The 19,495-nt window shown below is 42.4% G+C and overlaps 1 protein-coding gene across 9 annotated transcripts in view; it reads right to left on the bottom strand.

Moving 5' to 3' along the window:
* Positions 1–19,495, bottom strand: part of Cald1 (caldesmon 1) — a 189,862-nt gene that overhangs the window by 30,508 nt on the left and 139,859 nt on the right. For 8 of the 9 annotated variants that reach the window (XR_008214574.1, XR_008214573.1, XR_008214576.1 and 5 more), the window contains 2 exons: positions 7,842–7,988; positions 3,582–3,975 (listed from right to left, as the gene is read on the bottom strand). Coding sequence is in view for 3 of the 9 variants with exons in the window: in XM_052721737.1 (XP_052577697.1) it covers positions 3,582–3,975; positions 7,842–7,988 (541 nt within the window). In the remaining 6 variants the exon portion in view is untranslated. Of the gene's footprint in view, positions 1–1,664; positions 1,743–3,581; positions 3,976–7,841; positions 7,989–19,495 lie in introns of all 9 variants that reach the window. The other variant, XM_052721739.1, reaches the window with a different exon arrangement.

Genomic DNA, 19,495 nt, shown 5'->3' with positions numbered 1-19,495 from the left:
CTCCCCACATTTCACCAGAGTTACAAATTTCACACCCTCTTCCCCTGTAGGAAGATGTTCCCGTGTGTTCAGCTGTCTCCTTAGCTGCCTGGTAGAGCTAAAGTCAGTTTCTGGGTCATCAGCATTTGCACTCTCTCCCTCCTTTAGCTAGCCAGAGCTCATGTTCAAAGAACCAGTTGTAATAGAAGGAGAGAAGAGCAAAAGTCTTTAAGTATAACATGCTGTATGAATGATAGGGTCTTCCTTCCTATGTGAATTTTACGAAGCCACTGAAGAAAACCACCCTCCTGTGACTAGTACGGCCATCTATTTTCTACACATGGAATTTTCTTTACAGTTCTGGATTTTCTTAATGGATGCTCTAACAGAGAAATGTAGCAAGAATCCATTTGGGCCAGTATCCAATGGCTACAGATCACTTCATCAGTCTCTTGGGCAACATAACTCAGGCGTTTCTACCTCTGGTGGTTCTGTTTTCCATATCCAAACTCCTTGAACTTACTGGAGAGCATGGCGATTTGTAGTGTCATCTGAGGCTAGCATGGCCGGGATGGATAGAACAAGACAGGCTTTCTGCACGGCACCATATGCTGGAGTGCCGTGGCACTCAGTGTGCAGAAGCCTCATTTACTTACCTACAAACACCCTGGCGTCTGCTCCCCTGTGTGTGTGCCTCATGAATGCAATGCAGGGTATTTGGCCAAACTTTTCTTTTGAAAATCGTTTATCATCTTCAGCTTGTCAATTGTCTACTGCGATTTAGGTTGGGGGAGGGTGCATTTTCTTGAAAAAGTTAAAGCATTAATCAAAGCCAGCTGGAAATATTTCATGATTGAAATGCAAGCAGAGAAGGATTCATGGAAACGAAAGTCACACTGCAGAGGCCGGAAGCTGGAAAGACTGGGGAGCAAGGCTGTCTGCGTGCTTGACTATGACACACTAAGAAAGACAATTTGTATGAGAATGCTGTACTACTGTCTACATGTCCACAGATGCTTTCAATTCCATGTCTTTTTCTTTCTTTCTTTTGAACTACTGATTATCAAGTATACACATGTGTGTGGTGTTTGAGTGTGTAGGCATGTGTGTGCACATGTGTGCATGTATGTGGAGTATGAGTGTGTATGAATGTGTGTTCAAGTGTGTGTGTATGTGTTTGTGTGTGTGTGCAAGACACAGGTTGATTTGGGGTGTGTGCAAGGTACAGGTTGATTTGGGGTGTATGCAAGGCACAAGTTGATTCTGGGTGTTGTCTATGGCTCTCTACCTTAATTTTTGAGACAAGGTCCCTTGCTGAAGCTAGAGCTCACTAGTTGGCTAGCATGGCTGCCAGTGAGTCCCTAGGGTCCCCTAGTGATCCTTCTGTCTTTGCTACCCCAAACTGGAATTATAGACACCCCCCTACACCATACCCAGTTTTTTTTTTTTTTTTTTTTTTTTATGTGCATGCTGGGATCCAACTCAAGTACTCTTGCTTGAATGACCAGCACTTTACTCACTGGGCCACGTCTCCAGCCAGATTAATTAGTTATGAGACACTCTACACTATCACATCAGTCCATGACCCATGAGCCGTTGACTGAAAACCACGGGAGAGGGGTTACGATGAGCCCCGGGATGCTGCTCTGGGTGTGGCTTTAGGTCTGATAACTGACAGCATTCACCTCTTCCTTTTTGAAGGCAGGTTTGTCGTCTTGGGATTCTTGTCTTCGAGCTTGTCCTTTAGCTCCCCTTTCTTCCTCCTTCTCCTTGTCAAGAATGGTGAAGGTCACTCAGGTGAACAGAAGCCCTTGCTAGCTTGTAAGAGTGAGAGGGTGCTCAGATCGCTCCGCGTGGACTGTGGTGTCTCTGTGGCTGTCTTAATGCCATACTCAGACCCCTTGGTGCCAGTGGTACCAGGTGCTAGTGGTCCTATCAGCATGTGCGGTGTGTCCCACCCCACCTTATTTTTTTTTCTCCTGCGCCTCCCACTGTGCTCATTGAAATCTGACATGGCACTGTGTTCCAGGTGTGTGTGCAGCCTGCCCATGATCTTCTCAGTTACAACCATGTGCATGAGCCCTTGGTAGAGAAGCAGGGGTGAAAAACAACATCAGCACAATGCAGTGATGAAGGGTTCACTCTGGAAAGGTGAACGTGCAAGCATTTCTGTTTTCTTTCATAGCTCTTAGAAGGGGTTTTTAATGCAGTCTTGCAGATAGAGAGAAAAAAAGACTCCCAAAACTTTTGTAGTTTACATTTCCTGACCCAACTAGTATTCCTATCCTTCCTAGAGCCACATGAACTTGTGCTACCCTCATGGCAAACAGGAGCAAACTGCATGTTCCTAACTGTCCATCAATTGTTAACTAGCACTACCCCCGCTGAATGACTTCCTGCAAGTCAACATTAAACCCGGGTCTACATGACGGCACGTCAGGCTTTTGAAGGTATGTTTTGTTTTTTCGGGGGGGTGGGGGTGGGAAGAGGTTCCAACAGTCCCCTTTCCCTCCTTTATTCCAGCTGACTTCAAAGGATATTTTTTGTCTTGCTAATATTAAATGTTGGAACTTAATTCTTTATTAATTCTCACCCCTAATTTTATAATTTAAAAAAATTACTATCAAACACCAGAGTGAGGTGAGAAGTATAGGCCTCTTGCCTCATGTACACCCAGGAAAGACGTCAGAAAGAGGGGGTTCAGATGCAGACGCAGAGACAAGCCAACACAGCCCCTACCACATTCGTCATCTTTGGGTTAATTCATTTTTTTTTTTATATAGCCATAACACCCAAGCACAGAGCAATTAATTTCTCCCTGGTTGTCCCATGAATTTGGCTAATTGCATACTTAGCCATAGTTGGATTGCTTCAGGCTTGGGTATTGCTATGGCCTGAAAAAAAGAATGAACAGCTTGCCAAATGATCAAGCACGTGAGGTGATGTGCACGAGGCCTCAGCCCCCAGTTTGGTGAGCATTGCATGTCTCCTGAGTCCCAGGCATCACACAGCAGGTGCCCAGGCATCACACAGTAGGTGCGCAGTGCTTACTGTACCTGCTTCTTTAGGACAGCTGTCTGGAGTCTGTCTTCTTGGGCCTTCCTTTCGTTCACTCCTTTCCTTTCTGCTTTCTCCACTCCCTTCTCCCCCTTGTCCTTGGTTTCTTGCTCCTCTAGTTGCCTTTTTTGCCTTTGCTCTTCTAGCCTAGCCTTCTCCTCCTCCGCCGCCCTGGCCCTCTGCTGCTCCTCCGCCGCTCTTCTCTGCTCCTCCTCGGCCCTTGCCCGCTCCTCTGCCTCCCTCCTTTCCCTCTCCTCCGCAGCAGCCTTTTGCTCAGCTTCAATTCTTGCCCTCTCCTCTGCTAGCTTCCTGTCCTGCTCAGCCTGGGCTCTTTCTCTTTCTTCCGCTTCCAACCTCAGCCTCTCTGCCTCGGCTCTCTCTCTTTCTTCCTCCTCCATCCTTTGCCGACGGGCTGTCTCCTCTGGGTCTCGTTCCCCCTCCCCCTCTATTTTGGACTCTTCTGCACTGACTTGCCCATTTTCCAATACCGTTACCACGGCTCCCTCTTGGGGTTCTGGTGTTTTCTCTTCTACCGTCTCCTCTACCTGATTTTCGCCAAGGCTCCCTCCCTTCAGCTTCTCTTCCTCCTCCTCCTGTTCTTCTTTCTTTTTGTCTTCAGCATCCTGATAGCTGTTCTTCTGGTAGGACTTGGTGACTACTTCTGTTTCCTCCACCTCATATCGTCCTGGGCGACTCTCTCTTTTTTCTTCCTTCTCTGCTGTTTCATTTTCTGCCGTGTCATTTTGCATTCTTCTGCTTGGGACAGACAGACTGGCATCTGTGATAGTTGGATCAAGCTCCTTCTGACGCTCGAGGGCTTCCTGGAGGCGTTTTTGACGTCTCTCTTCTCGCCTAGCCAGGCGCTCCAGTAAGGCAGCCTCCTCATCACCTTCTACCTGAGTGTTCGTGGTGGCTGGCTTAGACTCTTCATCAGGGACACTGGATGACAGAAGGAACAACACCAAAGAGCTTGTTGGTTAACCAGTCATCTAGAGTCACCCATAACCAGAGCAGAGCTAGCAGTATCCAGCTCACATGTCCCTAGATGTTACCACTCTACGCCTGCTTGTCTGGCTTCCAACTGCACCTAACCAAGTCTTTCTCAGGTCACTGTGTCTCCTCAACCTGCTGTAGGAGCTTTGAGTATTAATGTCATCCAACAAAAGCTAAGGAGTGTCATCATATAAACACTTTGGTCTTTCTCTGTTTTGAAGGATAATTCTACAGTCATGGCTCTTACCAGAGTTATGTTCCAGATAACCACAGTGGCCACTTATGCCAAAAAGCAACCTTCACTTAGTTGCCTTGCCCGCCCTGTCTCACTTACCTACAGCCCTACCATTTTTCCTTGGATTACCTTACAAACTATTTGTGATTAAACTGTGATTTCAGAATCTGGGTCACTGTGGATCCCGAGTATGACAAGGCTCAAATCAGAATAATGAGTGAATTCTGTGAGCATCATGGTTTCATATTCATGCCACCTAGCCATTCCTGATCTGGATTGGTGGGACCTGAGGTATTTAGAGGAGGAAGAGTATGTACAGTGTGGAGATTCGACATTTATGCCAGCAGTCTTCACTTTGGAGACATCTGAATGTCCTCCACAATTCATAGGGTAATGATTGCCAGTCAAGGATGGCATTTTCTACCCTCTGCCCTTCTTTGTACTTAGACAGGACCAGGTGACCAATGAAATGTGAACATAAATGATGTGTGCAGACCAAAGCTATTGAACAAGTGTATATTCTCTTTGCTTGCCAGCTCTTTTGGTGTTCAGCAGGCTCTGGATCCTTAGCGGGTAACAGAGTCATGGGGGAAGGAAAGACAGATGGATCCCGGGACTCACTGACCAGCCAGTCTAGCTGAATCAGTGAACTCCAGGTTGGGTGAAAGACCCTGTCTTCAAAAAAAAGTGGACATCCAGGTGTGATGGTGCACACCTTTAATCCCAGCATTTGGAAGACAGAGGCAGATGTATCACTGTGAGTTTGAGGCCTTCCTGGTTTACATAGTAAGTTCCAGGACAGCCAAGGATACACAGTGAGACTCTGTTGTTGTTTGTTTTTGCTCTTTTGGGGGGCCTCCCATCTAGCTCCCATATAAATCACACACAGAGGCTTATTCTTACTTATAAATGCCCGACCTTAGCTTGGCTTGTTGCTTGCCAGCTTTCCTTAACTTAAATTATCCCATCTACCTTTTGCCTCTGGCTTTTCCCATTCTCTTACTTCTGTAAATCTTACTCTTACTCAGTGGCTTGCTGTGTAGCTGGGTGGCTGGCCCCTGGAGTCCTCCTCCTTCTCTGGCTGCTTCCTCTTTTCCTCCCAGATTTCTCCTTCTATTTATCCTCTCTGCTTACCAGCCCCACCTATTTCTCTCTCCTGCCTCACTATTGGCCATTCAGCGCTTTATTAGATCATCAGGTGTTTTAGACAGGCACAGTAACACAGCTTCACAGAGTTAAACAAATGCCACATAAACAAAAGTAACACACCTTAAAATAATATTCTACAATACCTGGTCTCAAACAAATAATAATAAAAAATGAAAATATTAAAATAAAAATAAGGTGGAGAGCACCTGATCTAGTAAACAAGAATTTACACAATGCATTAGTACACTGTGTTAAAATACTGAAATTGCTATAGCAACATTACCATAACTAATCGAGCTGATCTAACTTCTTTGTCTAGGTTTCCAAGAATAAAGAACTTTTTCTCCTTCTTTCCAATTGGTAAAGACTAGCTAAATCCAATGTTTACTTAAAAAGAAAAGAAATGTAAAATCCAAACTGTAGCATGTCTATCATCTCCTCACTCTTCCAGTGCTGGACACTGCCCAGACCAAGGGCGTTGGCTACTCCTGGCTGGAATTACCAGTCATGTGAGACCAGAACTGTGACCAGAGCTGGAAGCGTACGTCTTGCAATGTTTAGAAACTCCATCAAATTTCATGGTTCATACCAAACTTGGCTCTTCTGATGTTCAAGTTCACTTGGTTTTGGAAAAATACATTTCATATTTAACAACAAAATATGGCCAAGGAAATCCTAGATTTTAAGCCTTTTGGCCTCTGCTGTTGCTGCGGGACACTGTCTCTCTGTGCATTAGCCACATACGGATGACATGTCCACAGAAATACAAAGAACTGGGAGTTCAAGGGAAAAGGTCTATGCACAGGATGCTTGGATCAACTGAGTTCTGATGTTTTAAAAAGGTACCACAAATTCCAAAGTGCTAGCCTGACAAAAATACTGTTAAGAAATCAACAGACTCTACTGAGCCTTTCTTTGCTTTTTTTTTTTTTTAAAGATGATGGTAACAATCATCAGTAGATGGTTAAGTGCCAGTTAGAGCTGTTTAGCCCCAAGAAGGGGCTTTATACTTGTAGATAATTAATAGATCTGCAAGAAATCACATGTTCAGACCTCAATACATTTTTGTTTTTTGTTTTTTTTTTTTGAGACAGGGTTTCTCTGTGTAGCTTTGCACCTTTCCTGGAACTCACTTGGTAGTCCAGGCTGGCCTCGAACTCACAGAGATCCGCCTGGCTCTGCCTCCCGAGTGCTGGGATTAAAGGCGTGCACCACCACCGCCCGGCCAGACCTCAATACATTTCATTTAAAAAAAAAAACTTTTTTTTTTTTTTATTTCTTTTGATACAGGGTCTCATGTAGCCCAGGCTAGCCTTGCACTCACTAAAAAGTCAAGTTGACCATGAACTCCTTCCTGCTCCTCCTGCTTTGACCTTTTGAATGCTAGGATGATAAACGTGCACCATCATGCTTGGCAAAAGAATCTGCAAATTTAGGTAGTCTCATAAAATAGCTAATAATAAAATTAAAGCAGAAATGAAATACAAGTAGAAACAAGACCTATGTATGGGCTGTTGATTTTTTTATTGGGCTGAAGCTCAAACCCAGGGCCTTCCATGCTAGACCTGCACAGCACTGTTATCTCAGTCCAGAAGCAAGGTTTTCAGAAGCAAGCAGAACAAAACAATCAGTTGTAACCTTTAAAAACCATTGCTGAACACTCACTGATAACCAGATTCAGGAAAGGCCTCAAAAATGTCATTCTGAAAACTGTTTTTGCCCCCTCTCTTCAGCTTAGAAACAAAAAAGGCAGTGAATGGCCCTTCTGTCCCCTTTCTGTGAGACTCTGCCAAGAGCACACTGTATCATGGACTTACTACGTGCAGGGCATTGGGCGTTTTACATATACTCTCATCTTTCTGCAGCCGAGCAGTAGTCTTCAAAGGGAGCTATGGTTGTACTTAGTACAGTGAAGGAACACACTTTATTAAGTTGGGATTCAAAGAAAGGGAGTGAAACCCAGTGATCATACCTGCCCCTCCATTCTCTTGACAACACTTCCTCCCCAATTAGGAACTAATTACCAAAGACCAAGGTTGCTATCTTCTACCTAAACATTAAATTTCTTGTTAAACTTGTCTTGCGCTTCAGCATTTGCAAGACCACTCTGGGAAATGAGCCGAAGAGGCCATGACACTTCCCTTGAAGATTTAAAAAAAAAAAATAGACCAAGTTAATGGAGCTATTAGCAACCTCCTCTGAACATACACTAAGTAAAAGAAACAAAGCAAAACCACATATAACCCGGGCCACACAGTGAGTTCCAGCTTGGGATACCCAATCAGACCCCTCTCAACACAACCAAATCCAACCAACCAACCAATCATGGTTGAGATGGTCTGAGAAGGCAATGATTTGCTAGCAAATTCCATTCAACAGGGCAGGCTAAGACCCACGCAGAGATGCCCCACTGAGAAGCGGACAGTACCTGTTCTGGGCATGGGCTTCCACCTGGTCTGTCACCTGTCCCAAGGACTCTTCCTCCTGCTTCTGACGCAGCCTTTCCTGCCGGGCTCGGCGGCGCCGTTCCCTGGCGGCCTCTTCTTCGTCATCATCATTCCTCTGATAGGCGATTCTGCAACACCATAAAGACACGTTCCTGAGCACGCCAGCTGACAAGTGTTGTCATTAATGTCCTGGCCCAACTGCCTTGAATGGCTACTAGTGAGCCAGGTTCTAAAAGTACGGTCCACATTCTCAAGTTTGGAAACCCAAGCCATTTGTTTTCCAACTTTTTAGTATTTGAAAAGCACTAGGCCAATGACTCAGGGAATGATTTACATTGATCCAGCAAACCAGAACATCTACACCAAAGCAGGCTGCCTTTGGAGGCTGTAGGTTAGCATATTTGGACTTCCATGCTGAGCTGATTATCACACGCAAGATTTAGAAGTGGAAAGAGCAAGTATTGAACCCAAATAATCAACACACGTATTAAAAAGGACTCAGGACATTGTGTGAACTAGAGGCGGCGCTATCACAAAGATTAGAAAAGAATCCAGTTACCGTTACTCTTAAACCAAGACTCCGCTGCTAATAAGCCAAGGTTGTTCCCTAAAACTGAGGACACTGAACCTCTTCTTTGGTCAGATTTTGTTATTCCAGGGTGTGTGTATCATTGACCATTGGTAGGTGGCTTCACAATATGTGCATTATGAGAGCATGTCAACCACCTTTTGTTCACTAAAACATGTATTAGTTCTTGCTTCATGAAAATGTCTTGTTCACTAAACCATGTATTACATCCCACCACCTGCATGCTGTGCTGTGTGTGCATGTGTGTTTGCATGTGTATATGTGTGCACATACACATGTGTGCACATGTCTGTGGAGGCCCTGAGGCTGATGTTAGGAATGTTTCTTGATTGCTTTCCACCTATTCGTTGAAGCAGGGCCTCTTGGTTGAACCAGAGTCTGCTGATGGCCAGCTAGCTAACTTGCTCCAGGTTGGAATTACAGGTGGGCCACCGTGTCCACCTGTACTTATGAAGGATCTGAACCTCGGTCCTCCTTATTCAGTGGGAGCTTTAACCCCTGAGCAATCTCCTCAACCCCAAAGCAAGAGATGTCCCTAAGTGGCACAAACTTTTAATTTGTACATAATTATAAAGATGAATTCATTTTCAAATGAAAGAAAACCAAACATCAGAACCGTATGTAAATAGTCTATCACATGTAACTGGTGGTAGATTGTTCATTTTAGATCTATAAACCAGGCATGTTTGGGCTTAGATCCAGTACTTCTATCTGTGTCCTCTTTTTACTTCAATAATACTAGGAGTGTTAAAACTTCTGAAGGTTTGTTTATTTGCTTTTTGTTACTTCAGAAAAAATTTGACTTTATGCTCACTAAAATCTGCTAGTGTGTCAAATGTCAATATAAATAAAGTATGTATATGTTCCATCTATATATCTGTTATATATTCTATTAAACTGGTAATTTTCCACAAATATGGAGGGAAGAGTAACATGGTAGAATTAACGTATGACTAATAGTCAGAAAACTTGGTTTTAAGACTGATCTCTTAGGAATACGGGGCCCTTTGATCAACCTGTCCTAAGTTTCCCTGTCCCTAAGAGTGGCAATCAATTAGAAATCATGGCTGTTAGGATAGAGTACGGTAAAGTGTGGCATCTTCTTGTTTGTTGTTAGTAGTGTTCAGCTAAGGAGCGGCCTTGTGAGCAAAGACGAGTTCGGTTTTAGACGCGTTGAGTGTGAAGGGACAACATGACGTGATACAAATGTTCTCTTCTAATTCAGGTATGATGCAGGAGAGAGCCCTTCCCAGTGGCTTGGCTTTCTGATTCTTGGCCTAATATTTCCTTGGCTTATTTCTTAGTAGCCCGCTTCAACCACAGTGGAGAGAAGAGTACTTAACAACTGCTTCTCAAGCTAATCAAAGAGGAATTTTTTATTTGGTCTCTCCATCTCGGGATCAGTCATGAAAGCACCGTCTGTTTTGAAGCCTTCTTCTGAGACAAGCAGGAGTCGTGAAAGGTACGTACAGGGCATCTCCATGCTAAAAGCAAAACTCTCCCTCTTACAAAGCCATCAGATTCAAGCCAGAGTTTTCCAGGATATTTGAGATGTCACTATCTTTCTCCTACCAACTCTGGGAGCTTCATGGGTGCTGACAGCATTTAGCTGGGAGATAAACTTGTTTTGTTTCCATGGCCAGGTCATGGCCAGCCTTCCATCCTCTTGTATTTCTCATTGGAGGAGTGGCCTGAGCAAATGTACCATCTCCACTGTCTCTTCTAATTCTTCCTGCTTATTGTAACTGAAGATCTGTGGGGAACCCACTCGCTGCTTATAGCCCTTCTTCTGGGACACAGTTACTGGAGATTGCTTGGGAATAATCTTTTACTGTTGCTAATAAAATGAGGAATTAAAGTTGTTTACCACATTAAAACAACAACAGAAGCACCGTCATGGTTTCAGGCTATTTTCAATCCTAACGGACCCAGTCTCTGGATGAAGAACGTATCAGTTCGGACAAGGCAGGTGGTACACAAGCATCTGCCACACAAGTGTAAGCCCTGGTGTTACAATCCTCAGCACCATGTAAATACTGAGACAGGGGAATGCCCAGAGCAAGCTAAATAGAATAGCTGGATCGGTGAGCTCTAAGTTCAACGGAGAGACCCTGCCTCAGTTTACAAGGTGGAGAGTGACTGAAGTAAACACTCGATATCAATCTGGTCTCCTTGTACACACAAACCTGTACACACACATGAGCACACATGCACACACACACACCCCACATACACATGAAGCCAAAAAGGAACATATCAGTTGACTTTATAAGTAAAACTGTGTGGATGACAAACTCCTCAACTGTGAGACTCCTACACTGGCCCTCAGACAGCCAAGTAATTTCTGTCTTCTAAAATCAGCCTGTCTTTTATACTTCCACCACTGATTTATTTCTTCTTTTCTTTTCTTTTTTTTTGGGGGGGGCAGTTTAGGGGTTCAGAGATAGTGTCTCTGACTGTCCTGGAACTCACTCTGTAGACCAGACTGGCCTCAAACTCAACACAGATCCAACTGCTTTCGATTCCCAAGTTCTGGGATTAAAGGTATGTGCTATAACACCCAGCTAGGATTTTTTTTCTTATTGAAAAAAAAAACAACCACCTTAGTGGTTTGCTCTTCTGATTCTGAAAGTAATGGATTCTTGTGTTTTAAAACTAGGCTATTACCTAATGTATAAAGATAAAAGTGAAAATCAGCTGCTTAGGATCATGTCAACTAAGCTCTGACGTGATGCAAATTTGATGTATTCTATACATATGTTCTTGAGTATGGAAATAATACATTTTTAATAAAGTGGGGCCATGTTATATCTATTATTTCATGAACAGTTCCTTTAATTAAACTTAGTCATGGCTATATTTTAACACATCAACAAACTACGTCAATGAAAACAGTATTTTATATCCACATACACCAGATGGTAATTATATAGATATACTATACCCTAATATTTTTCCTGCTGGTTATTAAATGTTTCTCTAACTTTATGCCCCTATAAGCAGTGGTACAAGGACTTCAAAACTTCTCAGAAGTTAGAAGTTCTGTGTTTATGAAGTTGAAGACACTTTCTTTTGAGGCTTTTGAAGCACTGATAAACTGGCCTCCAGAAAGTTAACATAATTACAATGATTTGTGGGTATGCCCACTTCACCATCACATAGAATTTGTCCAAAAAGACAGACAAGGATGCAGGATCCTTACTTCATCTGCAACAGCAGTAGCTCTGTTCTACATTAAAGACAGAGTGTTAGCAGCTCCGATTTTCCACACATCAGCCTTAACCTTGTTTGAAATGCTGCTGACTGAGAAAATTCCTATCTAACCAGATGGTCAGAGAGGCATACCAACCCGTTTTTACTTCCATGAAATTTCAGCAGATTCCAGTATTAACCAATCCACTGTGTCCACGGCACACAAGCAACCACCTTTCCCAGATTTGGGAGCCTTGTGGGATCCTGAGGTCCTCTGAACCAACTGAGAAGGACTCAACTACATTTTATACAGTTTTAATCAAATGCTTTTCATTGTGACTTTTAAAAAACTGGCAATCCCCAAGTCCACCAAGCAACACTCTATTAAATAAAACATCTGGGAGTCCATGAGCTCCTGAGCCATGCTGGCTGTGAGAGGGTTTACAATGGAGTGTTGTGCTTTGTTTCTTGGCAACTGCCTCTGCTCATCTCTCGTCACAAACACCTGGAGATTTGATGGACCTTTCCAGTGGAAGGTCAGTGTTGCTAAGAGCAAAATGACTCAGCAGATATTTGGGACAAAGGGAGGGAATCTACCACGTACTCGAATGTGATACTTACAAACTAGTGCAAACAATCCCCAAAGCTCACAATAATTACATGCTACTTGACATGTGTGTCCATAGCATGAAAAAGTAAAGGGCTGGTGTTTCTTCCATTCTCAGAACCATTGCTTAAAGGCCCTGCTGTCAGGGCCTTGATAAGAAAACTAAGATCTCCACGCCAGGAAAACTCTTTCATAACACCTGGCTGTTCCAAGAGTCTCTAACACCGGAACTCCGCTACCTCCGTATATGACCTTGTTAAATTCCGGGCTTTTCAGATGGAAAGGTTCAAACAAATAAAATCATTGCAAACACAATGAGCAGGGAAATCATGGAGGATTCAGCTTCTTTGTATTAGTCCATCAAGAACTAAATCTACACCAGAAAAGAGAAAGGGACCATAGAGCTGACTTCAGCAACACACTCTCTGTCTTTTGTTTCCTCCTTCCATAGTCACCATTGACTTTTGCTCACGACTTACACAACATGGAGGAAATTCTTATCACAGTATCTACAGGATAGTCTAGTTATAATGCTACACATTGTACTCCCAGGTACTTGGGAGGCTGAGGTGGTTTTATACAATCAAGTCCAGAAAACCAATTCAGATGTGGTCTTGAAATAAAAATTGAAGAAAAATGGCTAGGGATATAGCTCAGTGGTAGAGTGCTTAACCTAGCATATGTAAGGCTGTAGGTTTAACTCCCAGCACCACCACCACCAGTAGCAGCCCCACTAGCACTAACCCTACCACTATACTACCACCCCCACCCCCACCCCCACACTACACCACCATCACCATCACACTACACCACCATCACCATCACACTACACCACCATCACCATCACACTACACCACCATCACCATCACCACACTATACCACCACCACCACCACCACCACTACACTACACCACTATCACCACCACCACCACCATCACCACCATCACACTAACCACCACACTACACCACCATCATTACCACCACCACACTACACTACCATCACCACCACTACACTACACCACTATCACCACCACCACCACCATCACCACCCCACACTACACCGCCATCACCACCACCACCACCACACTAACCACCACACTACACCACCACCAAGGAAACAAAGAAACAAGGGAGAGAGGAAGGAAAGGGACGAAGGAGAAAATATATTTATAGTATGTTTTTTTAAATGCCCCTCTTCCCTTTGTCTTTGTTGGTTTTTTTTTTTTTTTTTTTTTTTTTTTTTTTAGAATTTAACTCTTGCTTCCCTTTGTTTTTTCCAGTTTGCTCATTTTCTGATTTGAGACTACAGGACGGTATCATTAAAGTTCCAATGAAATGCTGTCAATAGCATTTTATCAACAACAACAATAGTAAAAACAAACCCTGACCTGTTAGCAGGGAAATATACCTACAATTTCTCCTGGAGACTGACAGCATGCACAAGACCTGCACAGGCTCAAACCAGACAAAAGCCCAGCACTGGGAAGGGAAGTGGACACCACACCTCACCCCTAGCCAAGAAGCTGTTTGCAACTGATACCTGCTGAGAAAGGGAAAATCCGTTTTCTCCAATGCAGTGTCACTGGGGACATAAACCACACTCCAGGACAGGCCCCTTGCCCAGGAGGAGTTGGCCAATACAAAAAGGACTCCATATTTTTTGTGCATTTTTGGTTTCTGTATTTTTTTGTCTTATTGATTTTCTTATTTTTAATTTGTCTGTTTTCTTTTTCCCTTTTCTCTTTCTTTCTTTCCTTCCTTCTTTCCTTCTTTCCTTCTTTCTTTCTTTCTTTCTCTCTCTCTCTCTCTCCCTCCCTCCCTCCCTCCCTCCCTCCCTCTCTCTCTCTCTCTCTCTCTCTCTCTCTCTCTTCCTTTCTTTCTTTCTTTTAGAGAGAGAAAGAACATAAAGTTGGATGGGTAAGGAAGTGGGAGGAGAGGAGGGAAGGGAAAGAATATCATCAAAACATATTGTATTAACTTTATTTTTAAAAAAAGAAAAATTAGTAACCACTTTTGTTGGAGGCAGGGAGCCAATTTCCTCACATGTTTAAGAGCATTAAAATCCACAGGTTCAATGAGAAAAGCCTCAGAAAATGAGAGGCTCAAGGTATTATAATGAGATCAGTTATAAATACTTCACTCAGATCAAAATTTGTAATCTGTTTTTCTTAATCGCTCCTCCCATGTTCTCATATCTTAAAAACAATGCACCTAAAATGCCAACAGACTGGATAATTTCCTCACCCGTAACAACAAATCTTATGGAAATCTATCACTTGTGAATTCACAGTGATTTGAAAGGCCGGCAGAGAGTTGATGGAGCCCAAGATCAGCTCTGATATTTCTGCATCTCACTGAATCTCCACTTTCATGTGAGTCATCTGAGAGAAAGTGAAACTGCTTAAAAGAGATTTCAGCTTTGTCACTGAGATGCCACTGCCCTGTTCCCAGCTTCCTACAGCTGTAGACTTCCTATGCAGGCTACATCTAGTAGAAGGAGACCCGGGCCTCACAACTTCCAAGAAGGGCATCCATTATTATTATTAATTACTGCTTCTGCCAAAGTCCTTGTCTTAATGAGGTTCTTATGACAGGATCTGATTTAAAGAGTTAAAACTTTCTGTGGGTTGAAAATATGCTCATCAACTATTTGGAGGCAACATGACTCACGTACATCCGTTATTTTTTTTTTTTGGTACCAAAATCCCAGGGATTTTCTTCATAATATGAAATGCAAGCAGATTCTCCATGCACATCTCACCAGCACTTTAAATGGCTTATTTGCTCTCCGAGAGTCTGAGGTCAGGCTGTGATCAAGAGGGGGAAGTCCTGAGCCTTTGAAAAGAGTACTATGTGTTCAGTAGCCTTAGTGCACCTTTGGAAGTTAAAAGAAGTTTATCGAAACATTCCAGGATCTTAAATATATTTTTGTTTATATGTGGTGTTGGCAAAATATTGTGGTTTGAATGCATATAAAGTCAAATTCTGAAGTTTTTCCTTAGTGTCCTTAAAAGGAAAGAAATTAAAAGTTATAATGGGGAAAATAAAACCCAAGAAAATAAAAATATTTTCAGCCAGAATATGGGAAAGAAAACAGGTTTGTGTATAAAAATAAAGGAGTGGGAAAAAAGCCTCTTTGAATGAAAGGATTTTTTTTGGTGGGGTTAGAAAAGTAGCATGTGCTATATATATTCATTATAGAGTTTATTGACCTATCATATCACTGTTGAGCCATATTTACTGGTGTCAAGGCACACGAAGAGATAGGTTACTTTGAAGACAATTAATTATCCAGGATAATAAGTACATCGCAATTCATCTCTTCCTTTCATCCCATGTCCCTTGAATATATTTGAGTCACTAAAGTTTGTATACCAACCATATTTACTTGGGTTTCCATAATATTTGCAAACTTTCACGTTCACGTTCTTAGTATGTCCTCATCAGTTGTCACCACCAGCCCATCATTTACTTTATACAAAGATGTTATCCCCTAGTTACACAAATTTCTCTAACCATGGACCATGATGAGGCTATGTGCTAGAGAGCAGCAGACAGTGGGAAGGAAAACAAGATCTTCTTCTTGTCTCTATATACACCTATATACCTCTATATACAACCAGAAGGCTGGTTCTTAACATCATTACATCAGCATTATGGGTAAACTGACCAACAGATTGGGTTTGGTTAGAAGAAATCAAGGGCACCAGATTTGAGAACATTCTAAAAGGATCCTACCCTAGGACAAACAGATTCTCAAACTATTTATGAATCAATGCATATAGTCACTAGAAAATTTAAATAAAATATTCTAATAGATAGAAATTAGTTTTTAGATTAAAAACTTTTATCATAAATTGTGCTGTACCTGCACTTTAAAGAATAATAATAGAACTGACAAACTGACATGTACATGCCTATCAACTCAGATACGGTCAGAGTCTAATTAGAGGCTTATGCACGTCTCTTAAATACCATTCCTCTCTCTTTTGTCTCTCTTTTGTCACCTGCCTGAATTTCCCAGTGTTTGTATTGCCCTCTTGCTTTTGTTTTGTAGTTTTAGCACCATGGTGTGCATTACCAAATAATGCATTTTAAAAGTATTGCCCTTTAAAAACTTCATATAATAATAATATATGCAAACCATGATTGATGACTTTCACACAGCATCATGCCTTGGTGTTTATAGGAATCCATGTAGTTTATAAAGATAGATGGGACACAAGCATGCTTTTCAAACCTTTCTTGAGATTGGAGCTTTGGATGGAATAAATGACTATGATCTTATTCAACTAATGTCACTTTCTTTAATTAAAAAAAAACCTAAATGGCTTATGATATTCAGTAGAAAATAAAATGGATAAAAACCTGGATGTATATTATCATAGAGTTGTTATTTTTCCCATGTTTCTTTTGAAAAGAAAGAATGTGTATCATTAAATTCAGATTTGGGAGGGCCATTCCATAACAGTTTTCTGAGATAAACTGAAATCTATTCATGTTCTCATGGAGAGGAATGAATTTGTTCTACCTCATCTAACCTACCATATCCAAACAATAAGTTTGTTCAGGTACAAACATTCACATTTTAATTTGTAAAGTTTACAAAGGGTTAGTAGGAGGACTGGAGAGATGGCTCCATGGTTAAGAGCATGTGCTGCTCTTGTAGAAGACCCAAGTTCAGTTCCTAGCACCCATTTCTGGTAGCTTGCAATACCCTGCAACACCAGAAGTATCCAAGTATCCATCACCTCTGGCCTCTGCAGGTATTGCACAAATGTACACACACACACACACACACACACACACACACACACACACACACACACTTAAAGTCTTTAAAAAACAAAATGAAAAAAGGTAGGTGTGGTAGTTTGAATGTAATTGGTCCCCATAAGCTCATATGGAGTGGCACTCAGGAGGTGTGGCCTTGTTGGAGGAAGTGTGTCACTGTGGGGTTGGGCTTTGAGGTTTCCTATGCTCAAGCCACAACTAGCTCAGACCACTTCCTCTTAACTGTACATCAAGATGTAGGACTCTCAGCTCTTTCTCCAGCACCATGTCTGCCTGCATGCCACCATGTCGCACCATGATGAAAATGGACTAAACCTCTGGAAATGTAAGCTACTCCAATTAAATGTTTTCCTTTATAAGTGCTGCCATGGTCATAGTGTCTCTTCACAGCAATAAAGCCCTAACTAAGACAGTAGGCATAGGAAGAGAGGGTTGATGATGGAAAAGATGTTTGTTTATTTGGTGCCTGAGCTAAACTTTGGTCAAAATGAATTATAAGGAGAAAGGGAAATGATTAAGTGGATGAGAAGCTAATTAAAAGGAAATTAGCCACACTCACTTTCCACTTTAACATTCAACCAAAATAAATGTAGCTAATACCAACTACTACTACCTGTGTTTTCATAAGCATTAGCTTGTCTTACATCCCAACCTAGGATTCTCTAATAAGCATCATGAATAATAAATACAAATATCATAAATATGAACATGTGAATTATGAAAACATGGGTCTTAACGTTCTTTGACTTTTAAAAAAGGCAATCAAAAGTAAAACTAGGGAGAGGGGTAGAATGAGACTGGGAACGCTCTCTGGCTGTCATACCTATCAAAGGATCTTGCTTTAACGTATATAGTGCGTGGACAATAAGGCTAAGTGTAGACAATTTTTAAAGTCAAACATGAGAAAATAACTAAAACCCAGGTGCCTATGACTAGCAATACCATATTTATCCTCTCTCTCTTTCTTGCAGAAAAGGCTAGATATGATATACAGCTGACCAACACCTGTTAAATGAAGGCTGTAGAGAGATTCCCACAGTTCCATGAGCCCACGTGGTTGCATCCACAACTGACCACAGGTGTATCAATAAGTAAATTCTTGTCAAACACGCATTTCCATCCTCCCGTGTAAAAGGCATGAAGTCATCTTAGATGAGTCTTAGAGTGATCTAAAAACTTCAGTCATTCTCCCAGACTTGAAGAATTCATGTGATGCAACACACAGGTCCATAATTGCATATGGTTTTGCTTCCAATTATGGTACGATTATCACGTCGGTAAACATTTGACAAAAGAAACAAAGGAACTGGAAAAAATGAAGACAAGATATCCTTAAATGGAGATTCTAAGGCTGTGAGTAATTAGAGGGAATCCCTGCAAAGGAAAGTGGTACTGCAGACACGGAGGAAATGGTGCACAGCAGGCGGAGGCCGCCCTGTCCTTACAGACCCTCTGTCAGCATCCTCCCCAGACAGACGGGCGGTGCTTAATGTGGGGGAATTTATGGATAATGGATTTTCATAACAGACCTTTTATGATCTTTCCCTCCCTGAAAAGTGCCCTCCAGAGCTTTTCTGCTTCCACTCTCAGTTTTAATTGGAAAAAGATTTACTATTCATTTCCTCCTTCCCAAGTCGTCCTTTCCGCCCGGGTGGCACAGCCTCCCTTCTTGATTCCCTGTGTGTCCTTCAGCTCCTCTCAGGAACCAGACGGCTCTGAGACACTGGTACATGAGACCAGGGCCCCGGTTCCTAGCGTCACCAGTGAAAGGCGTGATTGTCATTCTAACAAGAAAGCATATTGGGGTGGTTCCTACTCCCTGACTCCAGAGCTCCCACACAAACTCATCTAGAATCCACTGGCTTGCATCTACCCTCCACATGCTAGCATTTCAAAGGTTTGTTTACAAGTGAAGGTAAACCTTGAGGGGAGACAGGAAATGGAAAATGAAGGACCACATCCTGGACACTTGGCCCAAAGGAAAGGACATGTATCTTTGCAGGGGACTTGGCAGCCACCTCTGGGTCTAGCCTCCCTGCTGTTGGGAAAGGAAGTCAATGATTCTTCTCTGCTCTTGGTGGGTTATGGTCCTGTCAGGGGAAACTTTACTTAAGACAGGGCCTACTCAAAATAGAGATGAGCTGACCCTCATTTATGCTTGGTAAAAAGCCAAACCAAAGACAACCTGTTTCCATATTTGAAGATGCCCCAAGTTTCCATATTTGAAATGTCCTCATTTTAACAGATGAGGTATCATTCAAAACCAAGCACCATCTTTGTGAATATGATTAAATCAGCAGCATTAACAGCTGAAGGGCCAGAGAACTACTAAGCTTCTGAGAGGGCGATATGGGCCTTAGAGAAATTCTTGTCTGGCACTTAAAAGTATCTTGAAGAGTCCTCATCTGGACTTGTAGATCTATATTCCAAGAGATGACTAGCCCGGAAGGCGTT

This window comes from Peromyscus californicus, unplaced genomic scaffold, assembly GCF_007827085.1.
Source record: "Peromyscus californicus insignis strain IS unplaced genomic scaffold, ASM782708v3 Scaffold_6__1_contigs__length_162567912, whole genome shotgun sequence".
In the NCBI taxonomy this organism is placed as follows: Eukaryota; Metazoa; Chordata; class Mammalia; order Rodentia; family Cricetidae; genus Peromyscus; species Peromyscus californicus.
Note: the sequence above shows the minus strand (reverse complement) of the source record. Positions and strands in the feature narration are given on the sequence as shown.